This window comes from Pituophis catenifer, unplaced genomic scaffold, assembly GCF_029215685.1.
Source record: "Pituophis catenifer annectens isolate HBS135680 unplaced genomic scaffold, rPitCat1.0.hap2 SCAF_1, whole genome shotgun sequence".
Taxonomy (NCBI): Eukaryota; Metazoa; Chordata; class Lepidosauria; order Squamata; family Colubridae; genus Pituophis; species Pituophis catenifer.
The window spans coordinates 52398145-52424384 of NW_027256881.1; the positions used below are offsets into that span (position 1 = coordinate 52398145).

Consider the following 26240-nt stretch of genomic DNA (forward strand, 5'->3'; position numbering starts at 1 on the left):
AGCAAGTGATGAAGTCCATAGCAATGCTGGTAATTTTATGCTGGTTTCTTCAGAAGTAGTACAAACACTCTCAAAATATCCTTTCTTCCTTTGTCTTCCAATTGGTAGAATATTTGGTAAAGCATACACACCAAGCATTTTCCTCTACTATATTCTGTACACTTGGAGTATAAATGTTTCTCTCAGTCTCTGTTAGTGTTATTTGCAGCAAAAGCATGTAAATTTCCCATTTGGCTGAGGCCACTCTGGATATGTGCAACATGGATCTCTACATTATTCTGGAAACAGCTAAAGAAAGAAAAACAGTTCTTTTTAAAACAGTCCACATGTGGATGTATTATGTGCTTAGATACATATTCTAAGTTTATATACAACAATGTTTCATGACATCAAGCTATTTATTTGCCTTTTTTGGTATAATTTCAGGCAATTTCATGAAAAGGAACCATATTTCTCAGCATTAACCATGAAAGAAAATCATGTCTTTTAATACAGTGAAGAGCAAACATTATTCACTTGAAAAAGTTTCCATGAATTGAGTAACTGAAGGGGAGGCAGTTGGTATGTTCCATCAGGCTGGATAATTTCCAACTGGTCTCTAACTTTCCCCTTTTGGGGAAGGTGGTGGGATTGCAGCTTTAGAGAGTCCTGGAAAAAGCAGTTTATTGAGATGCTTTCCAATGGGATCTTGTACTTTAGAGATAACATTTATTATTTTTATAAATGATCTTTGGCAGGACCAGGGTAGGGGTAGTGCAATTCTCCTGCCGTTTGAGCTTTTGGTGGCCTTTGATACTAACATTATAGTATCCTTCTAAAATGTCTGAGGAGTGGAGTAGAAGGCATTGTAATAGTACTAAATTCATCATGTTGGTATTGGTAAAGGGAAAAGAGTGAGACTTTGTAGGGTTCCTTGAAGTTTAATACTTTTCCAGCTTCTATTTAACATAATATGAAGCTACTAGGTGGGGTCATCCACTACCATGGGGACAGTTATCATCAATACTTAGATGATGCCCAGTGATATATCAAGACCGTTAACAACTGATTCTGTTGTGGTACTATACAGGTTTTGGACACTGTTAGTATTTGAATGAGGAAGAAAAGGTTTAGGTTCAAACCAGCAAAACTAAGTGTCTGTGGATTCATGAGATCTCTATTATGAGTGGCTTTTCAACTTTGGTACTCAGTGGGATAGCACTTTCTCAAATAGAACTTGCACATAGTTTTGGGGTCCTCCTGGATTTATAACTGATGCTCAAACAGATGAAAATTTTGACTAGGAGGGCCTCTAAACAAATCCACCTTGTGTTCCAACTACACCCTTTCCTGATTGAGAGGTCTTGTTCACATCATTCATGCCTTAGTCATCTTGTGTTTGAATTACACTAGCAAACTCTACATGGGGCTGCCCTTCATGACTACTAGGAAGCGTCAACTGGCCCACAAGGTACAAGGAACCTTAGATTACCCAAATAACACTTCTGCTCTATGAACTACACGGGTTGTCAGTTGTTTTATACATGTGTTTTATAACTATGTTAGTTGACATGTATAAAGCATGTCTCAGGGCCTAGATAACCACAACATTATTTTTCTCCAATTATTGTTAATTTCCCCTTAATAAGGTGGGCAGATTCCAGGTGTTAATTGATAAAATTATGTTATCTTGTGGGATCTCAGACACTTGTTTCTTCCAAGGCTGTTCATTGGAATGGCAATCCCTCAAAGTTCATACAACCTTGACTCTGCTTATGTGGCTTTTCAGCATGTTCTGGGCAGAGCAATTTGTGACACCCTTGCTGAAATATATTTATTAAATTTATAAGGCTAATTGTCCAAAAAACACAAGAAAGTATACAAGACAAGTTAAGACTACAATATGACAATATAAAGAGAACCAAATAGCAAACATTTCTCCATGGAATTCAAAAATTGAAATAGTCATACATACATATTAATGAGTCCACAAAATCACAGAGCCCAGGACTTGCTGAAAGAGCCAAGTCTTCATAGCCTTCCTGAAGGAAACCTGGACTTGGAAGGAACTGATATTGGGATGAATTGCTATTAATTTTTGGTGCTATAGTATTTTCCTTCTCTGATATGGTTGTTTAACAAGGTTTGAGTTATTATTCTTTTACTTTTTAAAAAATATATTGTACCTACTTTATATAATAATTAGGTACAATATATTGTACCTAATTTAGAGTCACTCTGTAATTAATGCAGCATATAAACTGAGAAATATGATTCATCTCATCATGAAATAGATTGACATGCTGCTACCTTTCTTCTTCCATCTACTAAATGGTCTACAATGGCATACAATGGTGATCTCTTTGAAAAGATTATTGTAAATATAAGGATATCTGATACAAGTGTAATTTCAAGTTCTTACCTGATATTAGTAGAATCTATAGAATTCTTAATGTCATTCAATGAATCTGTTAATGACTTAAACTCAAAGGAATTTAGATCACCTCCTTCTGCTAGACACTGGAAGAAATTTCATAAAAATAATTATGTAAGTTTTCTGTTGTGTACTGCTTAAATACACGTGTACCTAATCACATGCCAAAAACAGAGAAACATGGACAGGGTGAGGAAGCCATCCCCAGGAAAAATAATTGTGTCTTACTGCATCCTGCAAAGGCTGGGAATAAACTATTACTACCCCAATATTCATAAATATAAGTAATGGGAAGTCACTATAGACTAAGCTTTGCTAAAAAAATGAATACGAGATGATTGATGATTGTATAGGAAAGTTACTTCCTATATCTAATAATTGCCTATTTATGAGACCAGATTCAAGTAGGTATTTGGTTACAATAAGCTTCCTAACCCAAAGTGGTAGAATGTATTTCTCAAAATACAGATAGTACTCGACTTACAACCAGAATTGCAGGGTAGGGCTGAGGATTTTGTGCAATTCCTGCATGACAAAGTCACTCAGATTCGGGAAGGTCTGGACTCCGACTGGGTAGGTTCAGATGGGGTGACGGAGGTGGGTCTTGAGAGTGTTATTTGGGAGGGGTTTGATCTTGTGACTCCCGAGGATGTGGACAGGATTCTGGGTAGGCTTAGCACTGCCACGTTTATTGGACCTGTGTCCCTCCTGGTTGGTACTGGCCTCCCGGTCGGTCACACAAGGCTGGCTCTAGGTGATTATTAATGCTTCTTTGAGTGAGGGTTTCTTCCCTCCCTCCCTGAAGGAGGCGGTGGTGAGGCCTCTCAAGAAGCCTTCCCTGGATCCGGCTGTATTAGCGAACTATCGTCCAGTCTCCAATCTTCGCTTTGTGGCGAAGGTTGTTGAGAGTGTGGTGGTGCGACAACTTCCCCATTACCTGGATGAAGCTGTCTATCTAGACCCGTACCAGTTGGGCTTCAGGCCTGGGTACAGCACGGAAACGGCATTGGTCGCATTGATTGATGATCTCTGGAGGGCCCAGGACAGGGGCTGTTCCTCTGTCCTGGTCCTATTAGATCTCTCAGTGGCTTTTGATAGCATCGACCATGGTATCATGCTGCGCCGGTTGGAGGGGCTGGGAGTGGGGGGCACCGTATTGCAGTGGTTCTCTTCTTTCCTCTCTGACCGCACGCAGTTTGTGTTGGCAGGGGGACAGAGGTCGACCTCGAGGCACCTTGTTTGTGGGGTGCCGCAAGGGTCGGTCCTCTCGCCCCTCCTGTTCAACATTTATGTGAAGCCGCTGGGTGAGATCATCTGTGGTTTTAGGGTGAAGTTCCATCAGTATGCTGATGATACTCAGCTGAACATTTCCACCCCGGACCACCTCAATGATGCCCTTGATGTGATGTCCCAGTGCCTGGAGGCCGTGCGGATCTGGATGGGGAGAAACAAGCTCAGACTCAACTCCTCCAAGACCAAGTGGCTGTGGTTTCTGGCGTCCCGGTATAGCCAGCTGGCTCCATCGCTGACTATTGGGGGCGAGATCTTGGCCTCCTCAGAGAGAGCTCACAACTTGGGTGTTCTCCTAGATGCACGGCTGTCTTTAGAAGAGCAGATGACGGCTGTGGCCAGGGGAGCTTTTTATCAGGTTCGCCTGATTCACCAGTTGCATCCCTTTCTGGACCGGGATGCCTTGCGCACGGTCACTCATGCCCTCGTCACGTCCCGTCTGGACTACTGTAATGCTCTCTACATGGGGCTCCCCTTGAACAGCACTCGAAGGCTCCAACTGGTCCAGAATGCGGCTGCGCGGGTGATTATGGGAGCGACACGGCGCACCCATGTAACACCTCTCCTGCACGAGCTGCACTGGCTCCCGGTGGTCTTCCGGGTGTGATTCAAGGTGTTGGTCACCACCTTTAAAACACTCCATGGCTTAGGACCTGGGTATGTACGAGATCGCCTTCTCCCAACGATAGCCTCCCACCGCCCAATATGCTCCCACAGAGAGGGACTCCTCAGGGTGCCGTCAGTCAAACTATGTCGACTGGCGACACCTAGGGGGAGAGCCTTCTCTGTGGGGGCACCTGCCCTCTGGAATGAATTGCCCCTGGAGATGCGCACAATCCCCGACCTACGTACCTTTCGCCGTGCCCTTAAGACTCTATTGTTTCAACAGGTCGGGCTGGCTTAGAAAATGAATTTTAATTGGGTGTTTGTAGTTTTTAATATAAGGGCCAAATTTCTAATATATTTTAAACTGTTTTTAAATTTTATAGGTATATGTGGTTTTAATATGGCTGTACACCGCCCTGAGTCCTTCGGGAGAAGGGCGGTATAAAAATTTAATAAATAAATAAATAAATAAATAAATAAATAAATAAATAAATAAATAAATAAATAAATAAGGACTGGAATTTCTGTTGTATGTCATTGCAGTCATAAGGTAAGTCGAATCCAGTGGTGGGCTGCTGGTGGTTCGGACCAGTTTGGGCGAACCGGTAGTTCCGATGATCAGTTGGCCCTGCCCCCACCCTTTCCTGTTCCTATATTTCCTTCTTTCTGGCTCAGCTGATTCGCGCGGCACAGCTGATTTCCGCACCTCCACTGTTCTACTTACAGGGGCTGCCTTAGAAGGTAAGAAGTGAGCTTCAAATTGCTGTATTTTGAATGCTGCGCACAAGCGCGTTAGATGCGCGCGCACAAAGCACACACTCACAGAACTGGTTGTTAAACCAGTTGTAGCCCACAACTAGCCAGATCCAATTTTATCATATTTTTTTTAGTGTTCATTAAGCGAATCATGCAGTTGTTAAACAAATCTATCTTCCCCAATGGGCATATTTTTTATCAGAAATTGGCACAAAAGGTCACAAATCAGGGTCATGTGACTGTAAGTTGCTGCAACCAATTGTAAATATGTGTGGGTTACCAAGTGTCCAAATTGTGATCATGTTATCACAGGAGTGGTGTGATGGTTTTAAGTGTGAGTAGAGGTCGCACGTTACTTTTTCCAAGACCACTGCAACTACAAATAGTAATTACATGAACGGTTGTAAGTCGGAAGGCTAATGTAAGTGTTCTCATTTTCTTAATGGATTTACCTTAATCTGCAGTAATATTGTTGTGAGTCTAGCAATCAATTCTGTCAGATTTTCATTTTGAACACAAGGTTGTCCAGTTGTTGATGTATTTGATTGTCTGACAATCTCTTGAGCTTCTTCCTCACATCTTCGTCTCAGATCTGTGGGATGGTCTGAAGGCTGAAGACCTTGTTCTGGAGCAAGCTGGAACAGAATAAGGAATTGAGAATTGAGTTGGTTTTAAGAGCCATGATTCCAAATGCTCATTTAGGCCATATTTTCTAAGATGGACACTGACATTTCAAAACTACAGCATTGTATCTTATCAACTTTTTATTTGTGACTGAAAATAGACCTCACCTGCATCTGAGTAGCTTATCCTATTTCTTCAGTCACCTACAGATACTAGTTAATTATTTGATCAAGCTATATCCAACAGAAATGAAAGATGACTTCTATACTTACATGGCAGCATAGAAGATATATCAGTAATGCATAAATATGGATAAGGCGTATCATTCGGAATATATTCAAAGAACCTGTCGCTTCTCCTATAGTTACTAAAACATGAAACCAGCAAAACACTTACCTCATAACAATACTGCTGAACTTTATGTAAAACTTTATTTAGATCCTTATTCAGCTGTTCAAGATCTAAAACAATAGTTGCATATCTTCTCTGAAATTCAATACCAATAGGCATAGAATAGGATTTCTAGAAAAAATATATAAAGTTAAATGCATTAAGAAGCATGATTTGTACAATGTTCAGATTTTTAAAACACAAATTACAAGAGCATATATTTACCAATTTTTCTGCTTCTGTATTCATCTCCCTTAACTGCTTGATATGTTCCTTCTTGATCATAAGAATTTTTGATAATCTGGTCTGAGGAAAGCAGAGAAAAGTGTATAATATATTTTCCATATATCATAGAAATTTGAAGTTAGTAATCTAATGTTGTTATTCTAGATTGGTCTGTATTAAAAACCAATACTAGTACTATTTGTACTAAGGTCTGGAAACACTTCCTGAAGAGCTTGTCATGGTGTTGAAATGAGAGCAAGGTAGGTACTGTTTTCTATCCAGTCTGAATAAATTTATTTATTAAATATTTAAAGTTCACAGCACAAGTCTACCATTTCAGTCTTGATGCATTAAGTCTGCTGCAGCTAATTCTATTAATACATCTCCTGATAAGTGCAATTTACTGATTAGTTAAATGTCTCTGCCTGGAAGGTCTAACCTCCACACCAAATTGTAGAAAACACTATTTTTTTGACATCTCTTTAGGATCATCCAAGGATGTTGCATGTTGAATCTACCCATTGAGTAACATTTGCTTGATTAGCAACCTTAATGTACACTGAAGACGGCATTTAATTTCATTGTACCATGTGGAATGACAACAAAGTAAACTATAAACTATAAATTTAAGTTTGTTTTATAGATACACCTTTGCTTATCAACTGCCTTGTTCCCCAAAGTTATGATGGTGCTAAAAAAATAATTTTGCAACCCATGCCCACATTTATGACCTTTGCAGCCTTAGTGACATGATCACCAGTGAGTGCACATCACCACTGAGTACGCATTGTCCTGTACATGACCTGTTTTTTCTCCTCCCCACTGTTGAAGAGCAGAGAGTGGAGAAGGAATTACGTGAGTAAGAAGGCACACAATGGAGAATATACCGGCTGTTTGATTAGCATTCTCATGGCTCCTAACCCCATGCTTGAGGCTGCTGGCACCAATACATTCTGTGGTTTACGGGTGGGGAATTTGTAGTGGGTGGGAGTGTGTTTGGGGATTGTTATGTGTGTTGGACCTGGTCTTTGGGTGTTAAGTGAATTTCGTTGTATGGGTATACTGTGTATACACGTACAATGACAAAATAATAATAATAATAATAATAATAATAATAATAATAATAATAATAATAATTCCTTTCAACCTGTACTTCCCATTGTGTGCTTGCTTACTCTCCCATGATTCCCTTCCTCTTCAATTAATGTAAATACAAGGATCAATTCCATTTTCCCTAATTATTCCAGTATCAGGATGAGAAATTTAAACAACAGGGGATGGGGGAAACGAAAATACAGTTGCAGACAGTTAATCTCCCACTTAGTGACTGCTTTGCTTAACAGCAGAGCTGCCAATTCCAATAATTTAATATAAATACCTAGTTCCCATCACACATTAAGAACATGTCTGGGCTCCTATAATAAGCTAACTGCAATCTACCCAACTTTCATTTTAGCAGAATCTGGCATACTCCGTGAACCCAGCCTTCAAATTACATACTAAGGATGGCTTTACATACTATTGCAACCTTAAACTCGGGATAAGCTAAGGATAATTTTTCTTCTCCAACCAGAAGAACAGCATGCATGCTGACTCTGGATTGCAGGATTTATAGTTCAACACATCTAGATGGTACTAAAATGAATTAATAAGAATATTATTAATTATATTAACTAACAAGGAAGAGGATTGGTTGATTCTTGACCAGTAGGAAACAGAAACTTGACTATTGTTTCCTTGTTCCTGATTTATGATTAACACTGTATAATGAAAGCTGTAAAATAAAATAAGATACATTTTCATGGTATCTGCTTTAGAAAAATGGCACTGGAACAAATGTTTAACCACAATATGGCTATCTACACACAATCTCCATAGAGATTGCACAAAGAATGAATAGACAAAACATAAAAATCATTTTATTCAGGTAAGAGGAAGATTCATATGAAGACAAGTATCTCTGCTGATGGTTGAGTCCCCTTCATGTAATTTATCAAAATGGGTGGAAATGAAATATGAAGATTATCCATCAGTATAAATGTCTTACTTCATATGATTTCCCCTTTAAATTGTGGAGTATTTTTAGAAGTATATTTCCTCTAGGCGCTCAAGATAACAAACATAACTTCCCAGCTCCAATTTTCCCCCAGCAATGGGGTAAACATGAGATAGTTTCTTGAGCAGAGAGTAAATCACCCATTGGAGTTCCATAACTAAAAGTGGTCTTAAACCTCTGATGCAGAGTCTCCTTGATTCTATATCATCTTAAACAATGCCCTTTAAACTATGTCTAGAGCAGTGATGAAATCTAAAAATTTTTGCTGCCGGTTCTGTGGCCATGGCTTGGTGGGCGTGGCTTGGTGATCATGTGACTGGGTGGGTGTGACCAATTTGACGTCACTCACTATTAGAGCCAGGAGCTGCACATTCTGCCCTTCTGAAGCCCCCAATGCTTTGAATTTCCCTCCGCCATCTGGCTTGACTGCCCAAGCGAACTGGAGCCTTCTCTTGCCCCGCTCTTCATCCTGGAGGGCCGTGCATCCCCCCGCCAATCCTCCGTACAAACCTCCCACCCAGTTTCTGCAAAGGCAGAGCCCCCTCCCCCTAGCAGGGTGATCCAAAGAGGGGAGGGGGATGTTGCAGAAAAGGCCGCGTTCTACCCGTGCCGGCTCTGCAGCCCGCTTGCCCTCCCGAAGCACCGCCACATGGCCTTCCTTCTCCTGCCGTGAAACGAAAGCGAACGGTGGCAGGGTTGCTTTGGGAGGTTGCTTCGGGCAGGCAGATGTCTGCAGTCAGGCAGGGAGTCAAGAGCAGTGGTCCCTTCCACGTGCAGCGCACGGAGACGGCAAAGGCGGGCAACCTTACCAGGGCTGCCACGGCGGGGGCTGCATATGCCTCTCCGCCCATGCCATGTTCTGTTCCGGCCGGTCCCGCAATTACAAGTGCAGCAACCTGCTCTTCAGGAAGATGAAGGGCTACCTGCACTGACCTGCCCAGGTAAGCGCCGGCGCCCAGGCCAAAGGGAAAGTGCAGTGGTCTCCGCGGTGGCGCGGCCGGGCCTGACCCTCTCCTTGTGTGTGGGGCTGCTGCCCCGCTGGCCAGCGGCTTCTGCCCCTCTTGCTACGCTTCTTCGCCGCCAGGAAGTGGCACCGCGGCTGAGCCTCCTTTCCCTGGAGTGCCAGAGTCCGCGGGTCAAGTTCCTGGAGAAGCGCTGGCAGGCAGATGGCCGGGTGTGAATCCAGTAGGCTGCTTTGGAGCCCCATCCCTCGGAGCCAGCATGGGAGGCACAGGTGGAAGACGGCCTTTTCTGCAGCATCCCCCTCCCTTCTTTGGATCACCCTGCAAGGGGGGGCATGTGCAGCAGCGCAGGGATGTCCGCTTGCCCTCCCAGAGCACGCCACTGCCCCTCTCTGCCCCAGCTCAGTGTCTGCATTTCCACCAAGGGCCATCCGCCCACCCACTGGCCGGGATGGACCTCGGAAGGCAAGCAGGGGTGGGGGACCACTGGGAAGGCAGCGTGGAAGGCAGGCAAGCATGGCAGGATTTCTTCCCCACAGCTTTGCCATGCTTGCCTGCCTTCCACATGGCTTTCCGCTTCCTGCCTTTGCAAGCTGGCCAGGGGATGCTGGGAAGGCCATGTGGAAGGCAGGGAAGCATGGCAGGACTGTAGGCCACGGACTGGTTTGGGGGTGTGGCTAGCCAGTAATTGCTACCAGTTTGGCGAGCCAGCCCCAATCTCCGATATTGGTTCTCCCGAACCGATCCGAACCGGTAGCATTTCACCCCCGGTCTAGACGCTATAGATTGAACAGGTGACTGGTTAATTATGATTAATCAATTCAAATATAGAAACAAAACATAATTAAAAATCTTAACTGTAACTTGATTTGATGACCTAAAATCCCTAGACTTTCTACCATAATGGCCGCAATTGTGAATAGTTCTTAAAAGCAGATTTCACTGCTTTAAGACTTACTGTTTTTGAAATATACAGAATTTTCACAGCTGACTGCAGAATAGTAAATCAACTTTTAGGAGAAAGAGCTATTAGGAACCAGCTTTCTTTGGCCTGCATCAAATCCTTGTGAAATCCCATGCAACTTTTGATTTGTGTATTTTTATTAGTAAAAATATTACAAACATACGATTGAAAATTTGACTTAAATTTGTAACATTTTCCAAATATTTATTTTTACTATTCATAATACAGACCAAATATTTGTATGCTTCTGTTTTATATTTTGGACAGAATAATTATTTCTCACAAATATTGTTCTCTAATATTACACATAAGAAGAATTTATTACTTTTAACAGCAGAGGTTTATCATCCCTGAACAAAAAGTTTCAATCCATCAGTACGGGTAAAACTGAAAACATTGAGACTCACCACTTGGATAAGGAATTCTACTGGAAAACCACCTAATGTTTCACTATCTGAACCTGAAATTTTGTTTTTCCAAGAAGATCCTAATAAAGGATCACTGTCCTATAAAAGAAAAAAGGTTGCATTTAATAATTATATTTTAAAAAAATTACCTTAATTTAACTTTAGAATGTTTTGAACGGTTAATGTTTGAGTCTTTAAAAATTCAGCTAATTAGTAAATGAAACAAAATTTAAATTTATATCGCTTACTGTAATTGGTGATTGAAGGGAAGGTGTATAATGTAATTGAGGTGGTGTCATAATATATCTAGAAGGTCGTTGTTTTTGTCCAAAGGCAGCAATTGGCATGGTATCATGAGGTTCATTACTCTGAAGTTATAAAGGAAAAAATAAATTAAAATGATTTTGTATATAGGTAATCCTCTCCTTACGACCACATTGAACCAAAAATTCCTGTTACTAAGGAAGACAGTTAAGTGAGTTTTGTCTCATTTTATGGCCTTTCTTGTTACAGTTGTTAAGTTAATCACTCCAGTTGTTAAGTTAGTAATATGGTTGTGACTTTGGCTTCCCCACTGACGTTGCTTGAATTGATTATGACTCCAGGATACTGCAACTGTCAGAAATACATGTCAGTTGCCAAATGTCTAAATTTTGATTACATGACCATAGGGATGCTGTAACGGTTGTAAGTGCAAAAAATGTTATAAGTCACTTTTTTCAGTGGCATTTTAATTTTGGTCCATAAAGGAATGGCTGTAAATCAAGGACTACCTGTAGCTAATGTAATGATCAAGTTTAGTATTTTGAGAGAGAACCAAGCATATTTTAGAAACATTGATAAAATTGACAGTATTGGTACTATATCTTTTCATCCCTGAATTACCTTGTACTTTTTCATATTCTAACATTTTAAAAAATAAGAATACAATACTTACGAGGACTTCATAATCTGGGATTGTGTGTGTCCCAAGTCCTGTCCTCTCAAAGGTTACTCTGTAAGTAGCATTAAGAGTGTCAACAGCATCAATCTGTCCAGTGAAGAGTCCATCATGGGAACCACGTAACCGCGCTATGATCAATATCACATTATTAATTGGAGATTAATTAATTGGAGATAAAAATACAGTAAGCCTGCTAGGCTATGATGAAATTTAAATTCCATGGTCAATTTAGCTTTCCAAATTCTGTGCCAGGAAAAACTGAATTCTGTAACCACTATAGTGGTTACAGAATTAAGTGGACGTTGTCTTACCTGAACGTCCTTTTTCTGGGCGCTGCGTACACTATCCATGCATGGGTTAATCCTTCAGTATTTGGCAACAACTGAGTGAAAGAAACAAAAAAAGCTCTTCCCCTTCCGGCCCCCAAGCCACACCTCTGTACCCATGATCCCCCAGTCTGAACGAAAGGCGCAGCTAACAAGGAATCCACAAGAGTAACTTTATCAAACTCAACTTTATTAACATCAACTTGAAACAGGGACCAGTAGAAGGGAACCCCGACAGTCACAGGGGGAGCAGTCAGCCCAAGAGGGAGGGTTATGGATAGTGTACGCAGCGCCCAGAAAAAGGACGTTCAGGTAAGACAACGTCCATTTTCCTGTGCGCTGCTCCCACTATCCATGCATGGGATATACCCAAGCTCAAATCCCCTGGGCGGGAGGCTGACTGTCTCTATCGTTGACCTCCGACACCACTTTCTGAAGAACTCTGCGGCCAAACGCCGCCTCAGCGGAGTTGTACACATCGATTTTGTAGTGGCGAATGAACGGTGTGAGGGACGACCAGGTCGCTGCCCTGCAGATGTCCGCTACCGAGGCTTGAGTGGCCCAGGCCGCCGACGTGGCCGCACTGCGTGTCGAGTGGGGGAGGATTCTGCTCGGTGCCGGTCTGGAGCTTGAATCATAGGCCATAGCGATGCAGGCCTTAATCCATCTGCTGACTGTGGCTGCTGAAACCTTCTGACCCATGGACCTCGGACTAAAGGAAACCAGGAGGCCCTCGGTGCGACGGAAGGGTTTGGTCCGACGGATGTAGATGCGGATAGCGCGTCGGACGTCCAGCGTGTGCCACCTCTCCTCCCTGGCATCTCGAGGTGAAGGACAGAAATCCGGTAGAATGAGTTCCTGGGCCCGATGAAACCACGAGTTAACCTTTGGGATGAAGGCCGGGTCCAAGCGTAACGTCACCGTGGATTCACGAAATATGCATAAGTCCTTGCGGACTGAGAGAGCCGCTATCTCTGAGACTCTTCTCGCCGAAGTGATCGCCAGCAAGAAGGTCACCTTAAATGAGAGGTACTTGAGAGGGACTGAGTTTAGAGGTTCGAAGGGGGGTCCGGTCAGTGCTCGCAGAACCAGAGTCAAGTCCCATGATGGATAACGATGCACTGCGGGAGGTCGAAGGTTCGTGGCCCCATGTAGAAACCCCTTAATGCGCGGGTGGTGCGCGAGCGACTGGTACGGGGGGCAAGCAATGACCGTCGATAGCGCGGCTGTCTGCCTTCGTAAGGTTGCGGGGGTCAGGCCCCTATCGAGGCCGGCTTGTAGAAATTGCAGGATGTCACGAACATCCGCTGATGTTGGGTCGGTGTGTTGTCGGGCACTCCAGCGACAGAACGCCTGCCAAGACGCCTCGTAGATGCGGGTCGTAGACGGACGTCTGGCTGCTTGTATGGTGGCCACGACCTCATCTGGCAGGTTGTCCTTTTTCAGGATGACGCGTTCAAATGCCAGACGGCTAATTGCAGCCACTGGGGTTCTGGGTGCGTGACCTCCCCCTGGCGAAGGACGAGCCGCCGTGGCGGGATCACCCACGGTTGGTCCACGGAAAGTGCCACTAGGTCGGCATACCACGGCCGCCGGGGCCAGTTTGGGGCTACTAGGAGCAGGTCGGCCTTTTCCAATAGCAGTTTTCGGATGAGGCGGGGAATTAGGGGCACTGGTGGAAACGCGTACAGGAGACCCTCGGGCCACCTGCAGCGCAGGGCATCGTGGTCCTCCGCTTGCGGTGTCGGGTAGCGTGACACGAAGCGGGGAAGCTGAGCGTTGGCCGGGGTTGCAAAGAGATCTACCACCGGGCTTCCGAAGCGTGAGGCGAGCTCCCGGAACAGATGTGGATGGAGCTGCCATTCCGCTTGGTCTATTGTCTCTCTGCTGAGCCAGTCTGCTCTGACATTGGATGCCCCCGAGATGTGGTCCGCCTTGATCGAGAGAAGGTGGCTCTCTGCCCAGTTGAAGAGATCGGTGGCCTCTCGCATCAGGGTGCGGGACCTCGTGCCCCCCTCTCTGTTGACGTGGGCCTTGGCCGAAATGTTGTCGGTCAGGATCAGGACGTGACGTCCTCGCACCGTCGATTGGAACTCCCGAAGGGCCAGTCTGATCGCCCGAAGTTCCAGCAGGTTGATGCTGCACTGACTCTCCTGCCGGGACCACTGTCCCTGTGCCACCAGGTTGTGGAGGTGGGCTCCCCACCCTCGAAGGCTTGCATCGGTGGTGATGATCAGTCGTTCCGGTTCTAGGAAACTGGACCCCTTGAGGAGCGAAGGCGATATCCACCACCTGAGGGACTGGCGGACCTGAAGAGTGAGGAGTACTGTCCGTTTGGAGTTGGCCCTGCCTGCCCGCTGAAATGGGAGCAAGAACCACTGCAGAGGTCTCGAATGTCTGCGTGCCCACGGAACGATGCCGAAGCAGGATACCATCTTTCCGAGTAGGCAAGAAAGGTGGATCAGGGCCACTCTCCTCTTCGACAGGATCTGCTGTATCAGAGTGCAGATGCTGTGGACTCTGTCCGGCGAAAGGTAAACCTGACCGCTGGCCGAGTCTATCAGTGCCCCTAGATGAAGTAGTCTGGTGGTGGGCTGCAGATGACTCTTTTCGAAGTTTATGGTGAAGCCGTGATCCTGGAAGACTTGCAGGACCCTCTTCATGTCTTCGGTGGCCTGATCTCGAGTGGAGGACAGGATCAGAATGTCGTCGAGATAGCAGAGCAACCTGATCGGGATGGTTCGAAGCCTGGCCGCTACCACCGCCACCAATTTGGTAAAGGTGCGGGGGGCTGACGAGAGTCCAAATGGCATTGCACGGTACTGGTAATGTGTTCCCGCGAATTCGAATCTCAGGAACTGCCTGTGGTCCGGGTGAATGGGCACGTGAAGATAGGCCTCCCGGAGGTCGACTGATTGGAGCAAGTCGCCCTGTCTCACCCCCGCTAGGATGGACTTGAGGGAGTGCATTTTGAACCTGTGGTATTGAACCGACAGGTTCAGCCGCTTTAAATTTAGTATGCCCCTCCAGCCCCCGGAGTTCTTGGGTACTAGAAAGAGGGTTGAGTAGAACCCGGCCCCCCTCTGGGCGTGCGGCACTGCTTCGATGGCATTGACTTCCAGGAGGTGTTCTATCTCCTGTGACATTAAGTTCCGCTGTTCGGCGGAGCGGGGCGTTGGACAACGGACAAACCGATGGGGCGGCTGACCGGAAAATTCGATAGATAGTCCCGAACCAGTCGTACGCCTTACCCAGGAGTCCGAGGTTGATTCGGCCCATTGCTGGTGGAAGTGAATGAGCCTTCCCCCTATGGGGCCTGCGGGCCTGGAGTCACTTCCCTCGTTTGGCTGGTTTCGGTCCAGCACCACGGAAGTTGCGCCTTGGCTGCTGGTTTCGCCCTCGGTCTCGGAACTGCTGCCGGTCCTGGAATCTGTCTCCTCCCTGATAGTGGGGACGATGAGACAAGGACCCCCTGGGTCCCGCGCTGGCACGAAAGGGCTGTTGTAGCGGATAAGGAGTGTACCGGCGCTCCTGGCGGCGGTAAGTCGATGGGAGGATCTTTCTCTTGTCCTTCCCCTCCACTAGCAACGGTTCCAGCGCAGCGCCAAAGAGCTCTGGGGCTTTGTAAGGCGCGGCCACCAATTTCCATTTTGCCTTGAAATCGGCCTTCCAGGGCCGGAGCCAGAAGAGTCTTCTAGCCGAAAGGGTTGAGGCTAGAGTCCTTGAGGCAAATTTGGCTGCGTTTAAAGAACTATCTGCTGAGTATTCAGTGGCAGCTATTATCTTGTTTATATCCTGCTGGAGCCTGGTGTCCTCAGGAGGTAGCCTGTCCTGCAGGTGGCGGAGCCAAATAAGCGACGCACGGTTGAAGAAGGACGTCGCTGTCGCAGCTCTGATTGCCCAGCCCGCCGCCTGATGTGCCTTACGGAAGGCCCCCTCCATCCTCTTCTCCTCTGCCTTGAGAGAGTCAAGAGGGTCAGTGGAGATCAAGGCCCCGGAGGACAATGCTGCCACAGGCTGGTCTACCGTAGGGAGCGTTAGGAGGTCCTCTAGCTCTGGGGCTGCGCAATAGAGCTTCTTGTCCAGATTGCTGGGTGTGGCCAGGGAAGCTGGTTGCCCCCAGGGGTTCTGGATGACCTCCGCAAACAGCTGAGGGCACGGGATGAAATCCTTCTGTGGCTTTGATGGGTTGAAAAGGGCGTCGTGCGGCCCCGCTGCCGGTGGGGCCGCGGTTGTGACATCCCCTGGTACTCCGAGGTTGGTTGTGAGTCGGGCTTTGTGGAGCAGGGACTTGAACAAAGCCGGACGGAAGAGGCCTGTAAATGCCGGTGTGTCTGGCGCTAGGCCTTCATCCTCTGATAGCTCCATCTCCTCCGGCCCATCCTCTGCTTGGTCTGATTCTTCCGAAGAAGAGTCCTGACCTCGCCTGGGAAGAGGCTGGGGTTGGGGTTGGTGGCGCCGTGACTGGCTCGGGGCGGCTTGGATTGGGGCCTGAGAGGACTGCTGCATGGTTGCGCTGAAGAAGGAGGAAAGTGCGGCCGAAAACATGGCCTGAAAGTCCAATGGGGGAGCCATCCCAGGTCCCCCCTGGGGGTGCTGGTCAGCGCTTGGCGGAGGGCTAGTTGCTTCCCTGGCCCGAAGAGGTTGTGCAGGGAGGAGGGTCGACGAGGCCTCCGCTGTGAGCCCTGTGCCTGCCTCTGGGCGAGGTGTGCTGCGGCCAGACCTGGGCACATCTGGAGTTCTTGGGGTCACTGCAATGTCGGATACAGATGAGAGCCCCAACTCCATGCCTCTAGGGGAAGCACGCGCTAGGTCCAAGGCTGCGGGCTCCTTGGATGGTGTTGCTGCCACTGCCCTCTGCGCCCTCTCCCACTGTCTCTCGAGCGCGTTGTGCCTCCTTAACGCATCTCTGTCCTGAAAAGGCAAGGCCCCTTCCGAGGCAGCTCTGCTGGTGGCGCTCGAGTGCCTCTTTTTGGATTTCTTCTTGCCCCCTTTGCTTTTGTGAGGAGGGCTAAGCTCCAATTCCATATCCGAGGAAGGGGGGGAGTGTGGCATGGCTGAAGCTTGAGAGCGCTGGGCAGACCCCCTGATGCTGCACACCGCCACCAGAGGGCAGATCTCTCCACGAGGGGCTGGGGCGTGCAAAATCTTCTCCTCAGATGGCAGAGGAGTAAGATGCTCAGCCCCCTTTTCGGGCGTGGGGGGGGGGGGCTGCAGCCGGCCCGCTGGTCTCTGAAGGTGCCGGCTGTAGAGTCTGTCCAAAATGGCGGCCCGCAGGTCCACCAATATGGCGCTGGCACGTGGCTCCGCTGTGCCCGACTCTTGCAACGGACTTACACTGGCGGCCCGAGGGTCCGACCAGGTGCCGTGCGACTCCCCTGTGCAGGGGAAGGCTGCTGAGGTGACTGGCGCTTTCCTCTCCCTCACGCTAGCGCCAACGAGAAATCCGCGACGGCGGCTTGATCGGGACTGCGTGGGCGGCCGGCGTTTTCAAATCCGCCGCCCAGCTGATGAGCGCGAGGCCGCCCGCAGTCCTCTGCCTCGCGATCCTGTGCCTGCAGCCGATCGAGGGTGTGAGCGGGGGAATCCGATGCCGCCGGCCAGCTGGGGGGGGCGCGGGGCGCTAGCGGTCACAACGCACGTGGAGAAAGCGCTCCGATCTGATAAGGAGCCGGCCGGTTGAATACGGGCTGCGAGGCTCCGCTCCTCCCCCCACCAGCTGGTAAAAAGTGCCTCGCGCCGAAGCGCCAGGCACAAGAGAGAAAAAAACGGGGCGCGAAAGCAACTATTCAAAAGAAAAACAAACAAACGCCTAGACGCTTAAGGGAAGGGGAAAGCCAAGACTCTAAGGAGTTTTAAAAGCAAGGGAAAGGAGAAGACCCACAGAGGCACAATACCTGTAAAACCTGTGGAGCTCCAAAAAAACACTTCAGTAGTTGCCAGCAACTGAGTGAAGACTGGGGGATCATGGGTACAGAGGTGTGGCTTGGGGGCCGGAAGGGGAAGAGCTTTTTTTGTTTCTTTCACTCAGTTGTTGCCAAATACTGAAGGATTAACCCATGCATGGATAGTGGGAGCAGCGCACAGGAAAATAAGTAAGTTTACTTACTTACTAAAATTAAGTAAATAAAAAGTATTTGATTATTTAAAAATAATAATTTAACTTATTTCTAAGTAGAAAAAGATTCAGGAAGGTTTCTCTGATTTCAGGTAGCATCTCTGTAGCCTGTGATTTTATGTGCCATTGCTCGCCTGACATGAATGGCTATCCTCATAAAATTATAAAAAGCTAGATTAGATTTTCAGACAATGCCTATTCATACGTACATACTGTAAAGTGTCAAAACTCAAAATGGTGGTCAGTTAAAACAAAATGGTACTAGTGCTGCTCAATAATGGCGAATAAAGTTGAAATAACTTCATTCTAGAAAGCTGATTGCAATACTGCTGGGTATCAGTGGGGTTGGATGTACCCAGGATTATCATCATGATAATCAGTCAAGTTATATTAGCTATTAGAAACAGATAAAAATAAAGTTTGGCTGTTCAGAAAAACACTGAAAGACATCAACCACAAAGATGATAAACATACTGTGGACATAAGATTTCATGATATGATTCTTGTCAATGATGGAAAATTCTGAAGTACTATTTTCATATATTTTATGATAAATTGAATTATTTTAGACTTGAAATATTTAAATCAGATGGAATATCTTTTTATGGATGGATGCAATAGTGCATGAAAAAAGAAAAGTTATTTTCAAACTAAGCTAGATCAGTAAAACTCAACATTAGTTTTAAAAAAAAAAGGCTTTATGTAAAAGCAATAAAAAATACCTGTAACTTTTGTGCCTATTACTAATGGTAATGGAATTTCTTCTGGAAGATCTTTAAATTGAGATATATCTGCCACTTTTCGCTGTTGAAGTAATCTAATTTTTTGCCGTTTCTGTTTTAATGCTGACCTTTCCTCTTCAAAGAATGCGGAAGAACATCTGCAGACAGAAAGTGAAACTATTCTGATTTGTTTCATCTGTGCTCATGCAAATATATTAAATCCTGCAGATGGTCCTCTAGAAGTACAGTAAAATGTTTTTATGAAGTATTTACATGTTTATATATTTACTCTCTAAATAAAACTAACAATAAGCAGCATGAACTGTTTCCTGAAGGACAAAAACTAAATATTAAATGTTAAACGATGGGGAAAAAGAAAATCCAAGCCTGTCAAAAACAAATTCACCCATTAAAGAAAGAACAGAACAGTAACAGCTACATCACAGTCCAGCAGGGCTAGGCAACCTGTTGCTCTCTAGATTTTTCTGTAATTTTATTCTCATGACTATAGCACAGGATGAATTTAGAAGTGAGCTGCATGCTGCTCACTTCTAAAGAACTATTGACAGGCTACAAGAATCATGTTTTCATTTCAGCAATTAACAAATCAATTTTGTGCACTGAAAGTTTATTTGGAAGAATATTTTCTTTACTCCCTACTGCCTTCAGTGAGAGTTATTCTTATGTATATGTACATCTGGTTGCAACTCAAGTATTCTATATGACAGAGCTGGCGTCATCAACAAATTAATGACACCTAGTCCAAAACACAGCACACTCAGTAGTTTTGAGAAGATGAAGGGTTAAGAATAGACCAAACTGAAGGAGCTCTTTATTTTGATTCTCAAAGTACTTTGATATCAAGTAATAAATGACTTAGCCATTATGGAAAATCAAAGCAGGAAAGCTTGTTATTGTGTTAATCAGGAATTGCATTTTTCACCTGCATAATTTTTAATGCCCCAGAGAATCTAGGGGATTGTGGTAAGAAATGCATTGGATATGTTACTTTGTGATAAGGATACAATATATGATTTTAAATTTAAGACGCAATGGGCCAATTTTTAAAATTTATTACCCAACTTTGTAGAATTGGTTTACACAGCAGTAAATTATATCATTTTCTATTAGATACAAAAACTGCATCTAACAGTTTTTTGACAAGAAAAGACGAAATGTCGTATTTTTTTATTCTCAATTGTATTTACAAAACATAATCTGTATTTTAAAAACTATTCAGCACTTTTTAAAAAGAAACCATGAAATAAAAGTAATTGTCCCCAACCACACATACAATATAGCTTAAAATACCTAATTCAATACACAGTAAGTTTTTACCTTCGTGGTTTTCCCATTAATCGTCGAATTTTTCCCCATTCCACTCTGGTTAATTTCCTTGTTTTCAGATTTGGAAAAGATTCTTTCAGGCAAACACAAAAGTCGTTATCTCCTTCAAACAATGGCCTATTAAAAACAAGTGATATTCTGTCACTATAGACATAAATGTTTTCAGGAATGATGTAATAATAAGTTAGGGCAAATTTATTAGTATTTACATAAGACTTCTACATATGTATATTGAAGATATACGTATGTAATATGTAAATATGTAATACGTATGTATATATGTAAATTAAGTGTCACTTAAAAGTAAATGTTGATTCCTAAATCTGTGAGGAATGAACAGTTACCAATTTAATGTAAATATCTATCAGCTTTAATTTATAATTATTACTCATAACTAGATACAAAAATAACATTAAGATATTTTACTATCATTTCCCTATATGCCATATGCCTATATTCTCTCTCTCTCTCTCTCTCAGATACTATATTCAATACATGCTATTATCTGTTGGAAATCATGTCAAGGTACAATATGTAATTGTTTACGCTATGAAGCTAAACAGATATGGATCTGAACTATACTATAGGGAATACTAGAGATTCAGCTAGATTGAGAAGCCAAAAATATGTCTTGCAGAGCTGGAAAAAACATTTCTAGATTGCTGTCAAGAAAAAGATATAAGCATGACTATGAAGTCATCAGAAATTGAGCTTGATAGAGTTCTTTCTTATTAATTTTTTATTTTGATAATATTTAAAGTTTACCAGCAATGTTGTTTTAACGGTGTTAAATACAGTCAAATATATTTTGCTGTATTGCCATTAGTTAAGTTTTTAGAGGAATATAGCCAAGTAAAAATAAACAACAAGCTTAATAATCATAAACTGATTTAAAGTAGTAGATGAAAAGTCATACATACTTATCTATATTTGAATAGAACCATTCATATATACACCATTTGTGGGCCTTAGGAAGTTTGAGTAAATTACGTAGCCGCAAACCAATCTTTTGTGATGCCTTTTTGTCTGGTGTTGGTGCTGTTACAGTAAATTTCTAAGTAACAGATAAATAGAGGTTTATTAATATATGACATTTAAGCATTTAAAATGAAATATTAATGATAATAGAGACTTGTATTTGTATTGTATTGTAAGTTTTGTATTTTATCATTTAGAATACAATAATCTGCAAATTCGTAGCTTTTTTACAAAATTTTAAACACCTCAATATAGTGTTAGCTCCAATTAGTAACTTCCACATAAGGACAGGCTCATCTATCCTTAGAAGATTGCTATACAATGATGGCACAAGCAGGAAAGGAAAGTCAAAACGAACGTTGTCTTACCTGAACGTTCCTTCTCTGCGCGCTGATGGAGAATCCAAATAATGGGAAGTCCTTCAGTCTGTTTGCTTGACTGGGTGAATGTTTCTTTAAGAAACGTCCTTGGCCACTCCTCCCCTGCTTGGCTAAGCTCCAGTTCATTCGCGAGGTCAACAGAAGATGGTGCTGGTATGAAACAAACAATCATAGACACAAGGTAAGGCAATCCTGGCTAAGCAGCCGAAGGGATGGGTTGGATTCTCCATCAGCGCGCAGAGAAGGAACGTTCAGGTAAGACAACGTTCGTTCTCCAGCGCGCTGATTGGAGAATCCAAATAATGGGATATACCCAAGCTAGTTCGAATTAGGGTGGGAGGCTGCTTCATCCCCGGAAGGAACAGCCAGGACAGATTGTAGCACTCTACGACCAAAGGAAGCTTCAGCCGAAGCAAAGGAGTCAATTTTGTAATGCCTAACAAAAGGTGTCAAGGTAGTCCAAGTTGCGGCCCTACAAATGTCAAGGATGGATGCCTGAGTAGCCCAAGCCGCTGAGGTGGCAGCGCTACGGGTGGAGTGAGGAAGGATCCTTCCTGGCAGAGGAGCCCTCCTGGAGCGGTACGCTGTTACGATGCAGGCCTTGATCCAACGACCAATCGTGGATGGTGAAACTTTCATGCCCAAGGTAGAAGGATTGAAAGACAGGAACAATGCTTCGGATTTACGGAAGGACGCAGTCCGCTTGATGTAACGACGGAGCGCTCGTTTAACGTCCAAGGTATGCCATTGTTGTTCGAGATTATGGCTAGGAGCCGGGCAAAAGTCCGGTAAAACCAATTCTTGGGCACGGTGGTATAGAGAATTTACTTTTGGCAGGAAGGAAGGGTCTGTACGAAGCACCACCTTGTTGGGATGGAAAACGCAAAGGTCAGGTCGTACCGACAGTGCAGCCAGCTCGGACACTCGCCTCGCAGAAGTAATAGCCACTAAGAAGGCAACTTTCAGAGTCAGAAATCGAAGAGATATAGAAGCCAGAGGCTCAAAGGGCGGTGACATTAGGGCCGATAAGACCAATGGCAAGTCCCAAGTTGGGTACCGATGGACAGTAGGTGGTCGGAGATTTGACGCCCCTCGTAAGAATGTCCGTATACGAGGATTCCGGGTCAAGGGTCGATCGTCCACAGGAGACAGAACTGTGCTGAGAGCTGCCACCTGACGCCTCAGGGTATTAGGGGCAAGACCCCGGTCCAAACCCGCTTGAAGGAAAACAAGGACATCCGAAGGAGATGCCGTGGTAGGATCCAGAAGAGACTTGGCACACCAGGCGCAAAAGGCCCGCCAAGTGGCGTCGTAAATACGATTCGTTGAAGCGCGCCTGGCCGACTGCATAGTGTGGATCACGCCAGCTGGGATATTGTCCTTCATCAGGCGGATCCTCTCAAACGCCAGACGGTCAACTGCAACCACTGAGGTTCTGGGTGCAGTATGACCCCCTGGCTGAGAGATATCCGGTCGTTGGGAATGTGCCAAGGACGGTCCACCGAGAGGCTCTGGAGGTCTGCGTACCATGAGCGACGAGGCCAATTGGGGGCGACTAGGATGAGATCCGCCTTCTCCTCCAACAGTTTGCGAATTACACGAGGAATGAGAGGGAGAGGGGGGAAGGCGTAGAGCAGGCCGAGAGGCCACTTGCTGCGTAGTGCGTCGCAACCTTCCGCTCCGGGGCAGGGGAACCGGGAGAAGAACCGGGGAAGGTGGGCGTTCAGGTGTGTCGCAAATAGGTCGACTGTCGGAAGGCCGAATCGGCGCGATAGATCTCTGAACAAGGCCGGATCTAGGCGCCACTCCGCTTGATCTATTTGAGTACGGCTGAGCCAATCTGCCGTTACGTTTTCGACTCCGGATATGTGTTCGGCTGTTAGGGAGAGAACGGTCCTCTCCGCCCAAAGGAGCATTCTCGTCGCCTCTTCCATCAGCTGTCTGGAGCGAGTGCCCCCCTCCCTGTTGATGTGGGCTTTTGCAGATGTATTGTCCGTTAGGACTAGAACATGACGGCCTTTCACCAATGCTTTGAAGTGACGGAGAGCAAGATGGACTGCTCGTAGCTCCAGCCAGTTGATGTCGTGCCGTAAGTCCCGGCTGGACCAGCGTCCCTGGGCGACCGATGACTGTAGATGGGCGCCCCAGCCAAACTGACTCGCGTCCGTTGTCAGGAGCAGCCGACTGGGTTCCAGGAAGAAGGAGCCCTTCCTTATGGACTGAGAAGTCCACCATTTGAGAGATAACCGCACCGTAGTCGGCAGGACGACATTGATGTTCGAGCACGCCCGGCGAGACCTTTGATAGGGCAGGAGGAACCACTGCAGGGGACGACTGTGAAGACGAGCCCACGGGACAATCGAGATGCACGAAATTAGTTTGCCAAGTAGTTGGGACAAGGTGATCAGAGGAATGGATCTGAGAGAAAGAACCCTGGTCACCAATGATCGAATGCTGGAAATCCTGTCGGGGGATAGGAACACCCGACAATTGACAGAGTCTATAAGAGCACCTAGATGGAGGATGCGAGTGGTAGGGGACAGTTGACTTTTGATGAGGTTCAGGGAGAACCCGTGCTGCTGTAGTACACGAGAAACAGCCCTCAGATCGACGACAGCCTGATGGCGAGAAGCTGATAGAATGATGATGTCGTCCAGATAGCACATGAGCCGGATGGGAACCTGTCGCAGAGATGCCGCCAAGGTCGCCAGCAGCTTCGTGAAGGTCCGAGGGGCGGACGAGAGGCCAAACGGCATGGCCCGATATTGGAAATGCCTGTTGGCATAGGCAAATCGAAGAAATCGTCGATGGGAAGGACGGATCGGGACATGCAGGTAGGCCTCCTTGAGGTCGATAGATGTCATAAAGTCGCCCCGTCGGATGCCTTGCAGGATCGATTTGAGCGACTGCATTTTGAAATGGTGGCATTTGACAAACTTGTTCAATGCTTTCAGGTCTAAGATCCCTCTCCAGTCCCCGGAGGACTTGGGAACGAGAAACAGGCGCGAGTAGAACCCGGATCCCCGTTGTTCTATCGGCACTGGTTCGATCGCGCAGATGTCTAGTAGATGTTGTATCTCTGCGTCCATTAACGCCCTCTTCTCCGGGTTGCTCGGAAGAGGGCACCGAAGGAAGCGGCTCGGAGGGCTGGAGAGGAAGTCCAAAGTGAGGCCGAACCTCACAGTCTGGAGCACCCAGGCATCTGTTGTGGAAGAAACCCATTGGGGTAAGAAGTGTAGAAGACGACCTCCAATGGGAAGGTCTGTGGTATAGTCACTTGCCACGTCTGAAGGGGCGGTTGGAAGCCCCACGATACTGGCGTCTGGTATTGGCTTGACCTCTGCCCCTATCACGGTAGGAAGGCCTGTCAGATGTTCGATCACCTCCATGGGAATATTGTCTGGGGAAATAGGACCCACTGGGCCCGGAGTCAGTCCGAAAGGGCTGCCTGTGGGAATAAGGAGCAAATCTTCTGTCATGACGCCTATGAGAGGATGGCATAATTTTACGCTTATCCTTATCCTCCACAAGTATGGGGTCTAAGGCCTCTCCGAAGAGAAGGGAACCCTTATATGGAGCAGATGCCAGCTTCCACTTTGACTTGAGGTCAGCCCTCCAGTGGCGGAGCCAAAGGAGGCGCCGAGTGGTGACGTTGGAGACGAGGGCTCGTGAAGAGAACTTAGCCGCATTCAAGGATGCGTCAGCACAGTACTCGGTAGCAGCAACAATTTTATTAATATCATGGTGGAGCCTGCTGTCATCTGGAGGTAGCCGCTCCTGTAATTGGCGTAACCATATAATGGATGCGCGAGCAAAGAATGAAGTCGAAGTCGCTGACCTGATGGCCCAGGCGGCTGCCTGATGCGTTTTACGGAGAGAAAGCTCAGATTTCCTATCCTCAGCTTTGAGGCCATCCAGGACATCATTGGAGATTACAGAAGAAGACGTCAACTGTGCCACCGGGACATCCACAGATGGCAATTGAATCAGACTTTGCAAGGTTGGATCGGAGCAGTACAACCGCTTGTCAAGTCCAGTAGGAGCAGAAATGTAAGCTGGTTGGGACCATGATCGTTGGACCACATCCGAGAATAACTCCGGACACGGTATGAAATCCTCATCCGGTTTTTGCAATTGGAAGAGATCACCATGAGGATTTTGTTCAGACTGTTGAGAAGGCTGAGAAGATGATAATCCCATGTTGGTGGTAATCTTAGCCTTGTGGAGCAAGGACTTAAACATGGAGGGGCGGAAAAGTCCTGTGAAGGAAGGCTTTTCCGGTTGCAAGTCCTCATCTTCGGATAACTCCCCCTCTTCAAGCTCCTCATCCTGCCATGGAGGTTCCTCGGACAGAAGGGATTCAGGACAGTGGCAGTGGGAACGATGAAGGTCGCCATACATTGGATCCTCCACCGAGAGGCTCTGGCCGGCATGGGCTGCAAAGGCAGAAGCCTGAGATCCCTGGATGGGGGCTGAAGCCAGAATACGAGACATGGTTTGAGATACGAGGTCCTGGATATCACGAGACAGGGCAGGCTGAAGAGGTTCCGAAGGGCGAAGGCCAGCAGCCGTAGGAGTATATGTAGCCTCAGGTGCACACCGGCCAGGAGGTTTGTTGACTTGAGCATCTGGAACCGGAACCACAGAAGGAAAAGCGGCTTCTCTGAGATGTTGGACATCAGAAACCCCTTGTGCAACCAGAGAGTGATCCTGAGCCAACGGAGCCGGCCTGT

The 26240-nt window shown here is 46.1% G+C and overlaps 1 protein-coding gene across 2 annotated transcripts in view; it reads right to left on the reverse strand.

The window, feature by feature from the left end:
• The window catches only part of LIN9 (lin-9 DREAM MuvB core complex component), a 39105-nt gene continuing 12865 nt past the window's right edge, over positions 1–26240 (reverse strand). The window contains exons 5-15 of one of the 2 annotated variants that reach the window (XM_070949549.1): positions 21070–21203; positions 20141–20266; positions 18803–18960; positions 11631–11764; positions 10942–11061; positions 10694–10792; positions 6305–6385; positions 6086–6211; positions 5518–5700; positions 2402–2499; positions 1–288 (exon numbers count right to left, since the gene is read on the reverse strand). In XM_070949549.1, the coding sequence (XP_070805650.1) occupies positions 183–288; positions 2402–2499; positions 5518–5700; positions 6086–6211; positions 6305–6385; positions 10694–10792; positions 10942–11061; positions 11631–11764; positions 18803–18960; positions 20141–20266; positions 21070–21203 (1365 nt within the window). In that variant the 3' untranslated portion in view covers positions 1–182. The remainder of the gene's footprint in view (positions 289–2401; positions 2500–5517; positions 5701–6085; positions 6212–6304; positions 6386–10693; positions 10793–10941; positions 11062–11630; positions 11765–18802; positions 18961–20140; positions 20267–21069; positions 21204–26240) is intronic. The other variant, XM_070949557.1, reaches the window with a different exon arrangement.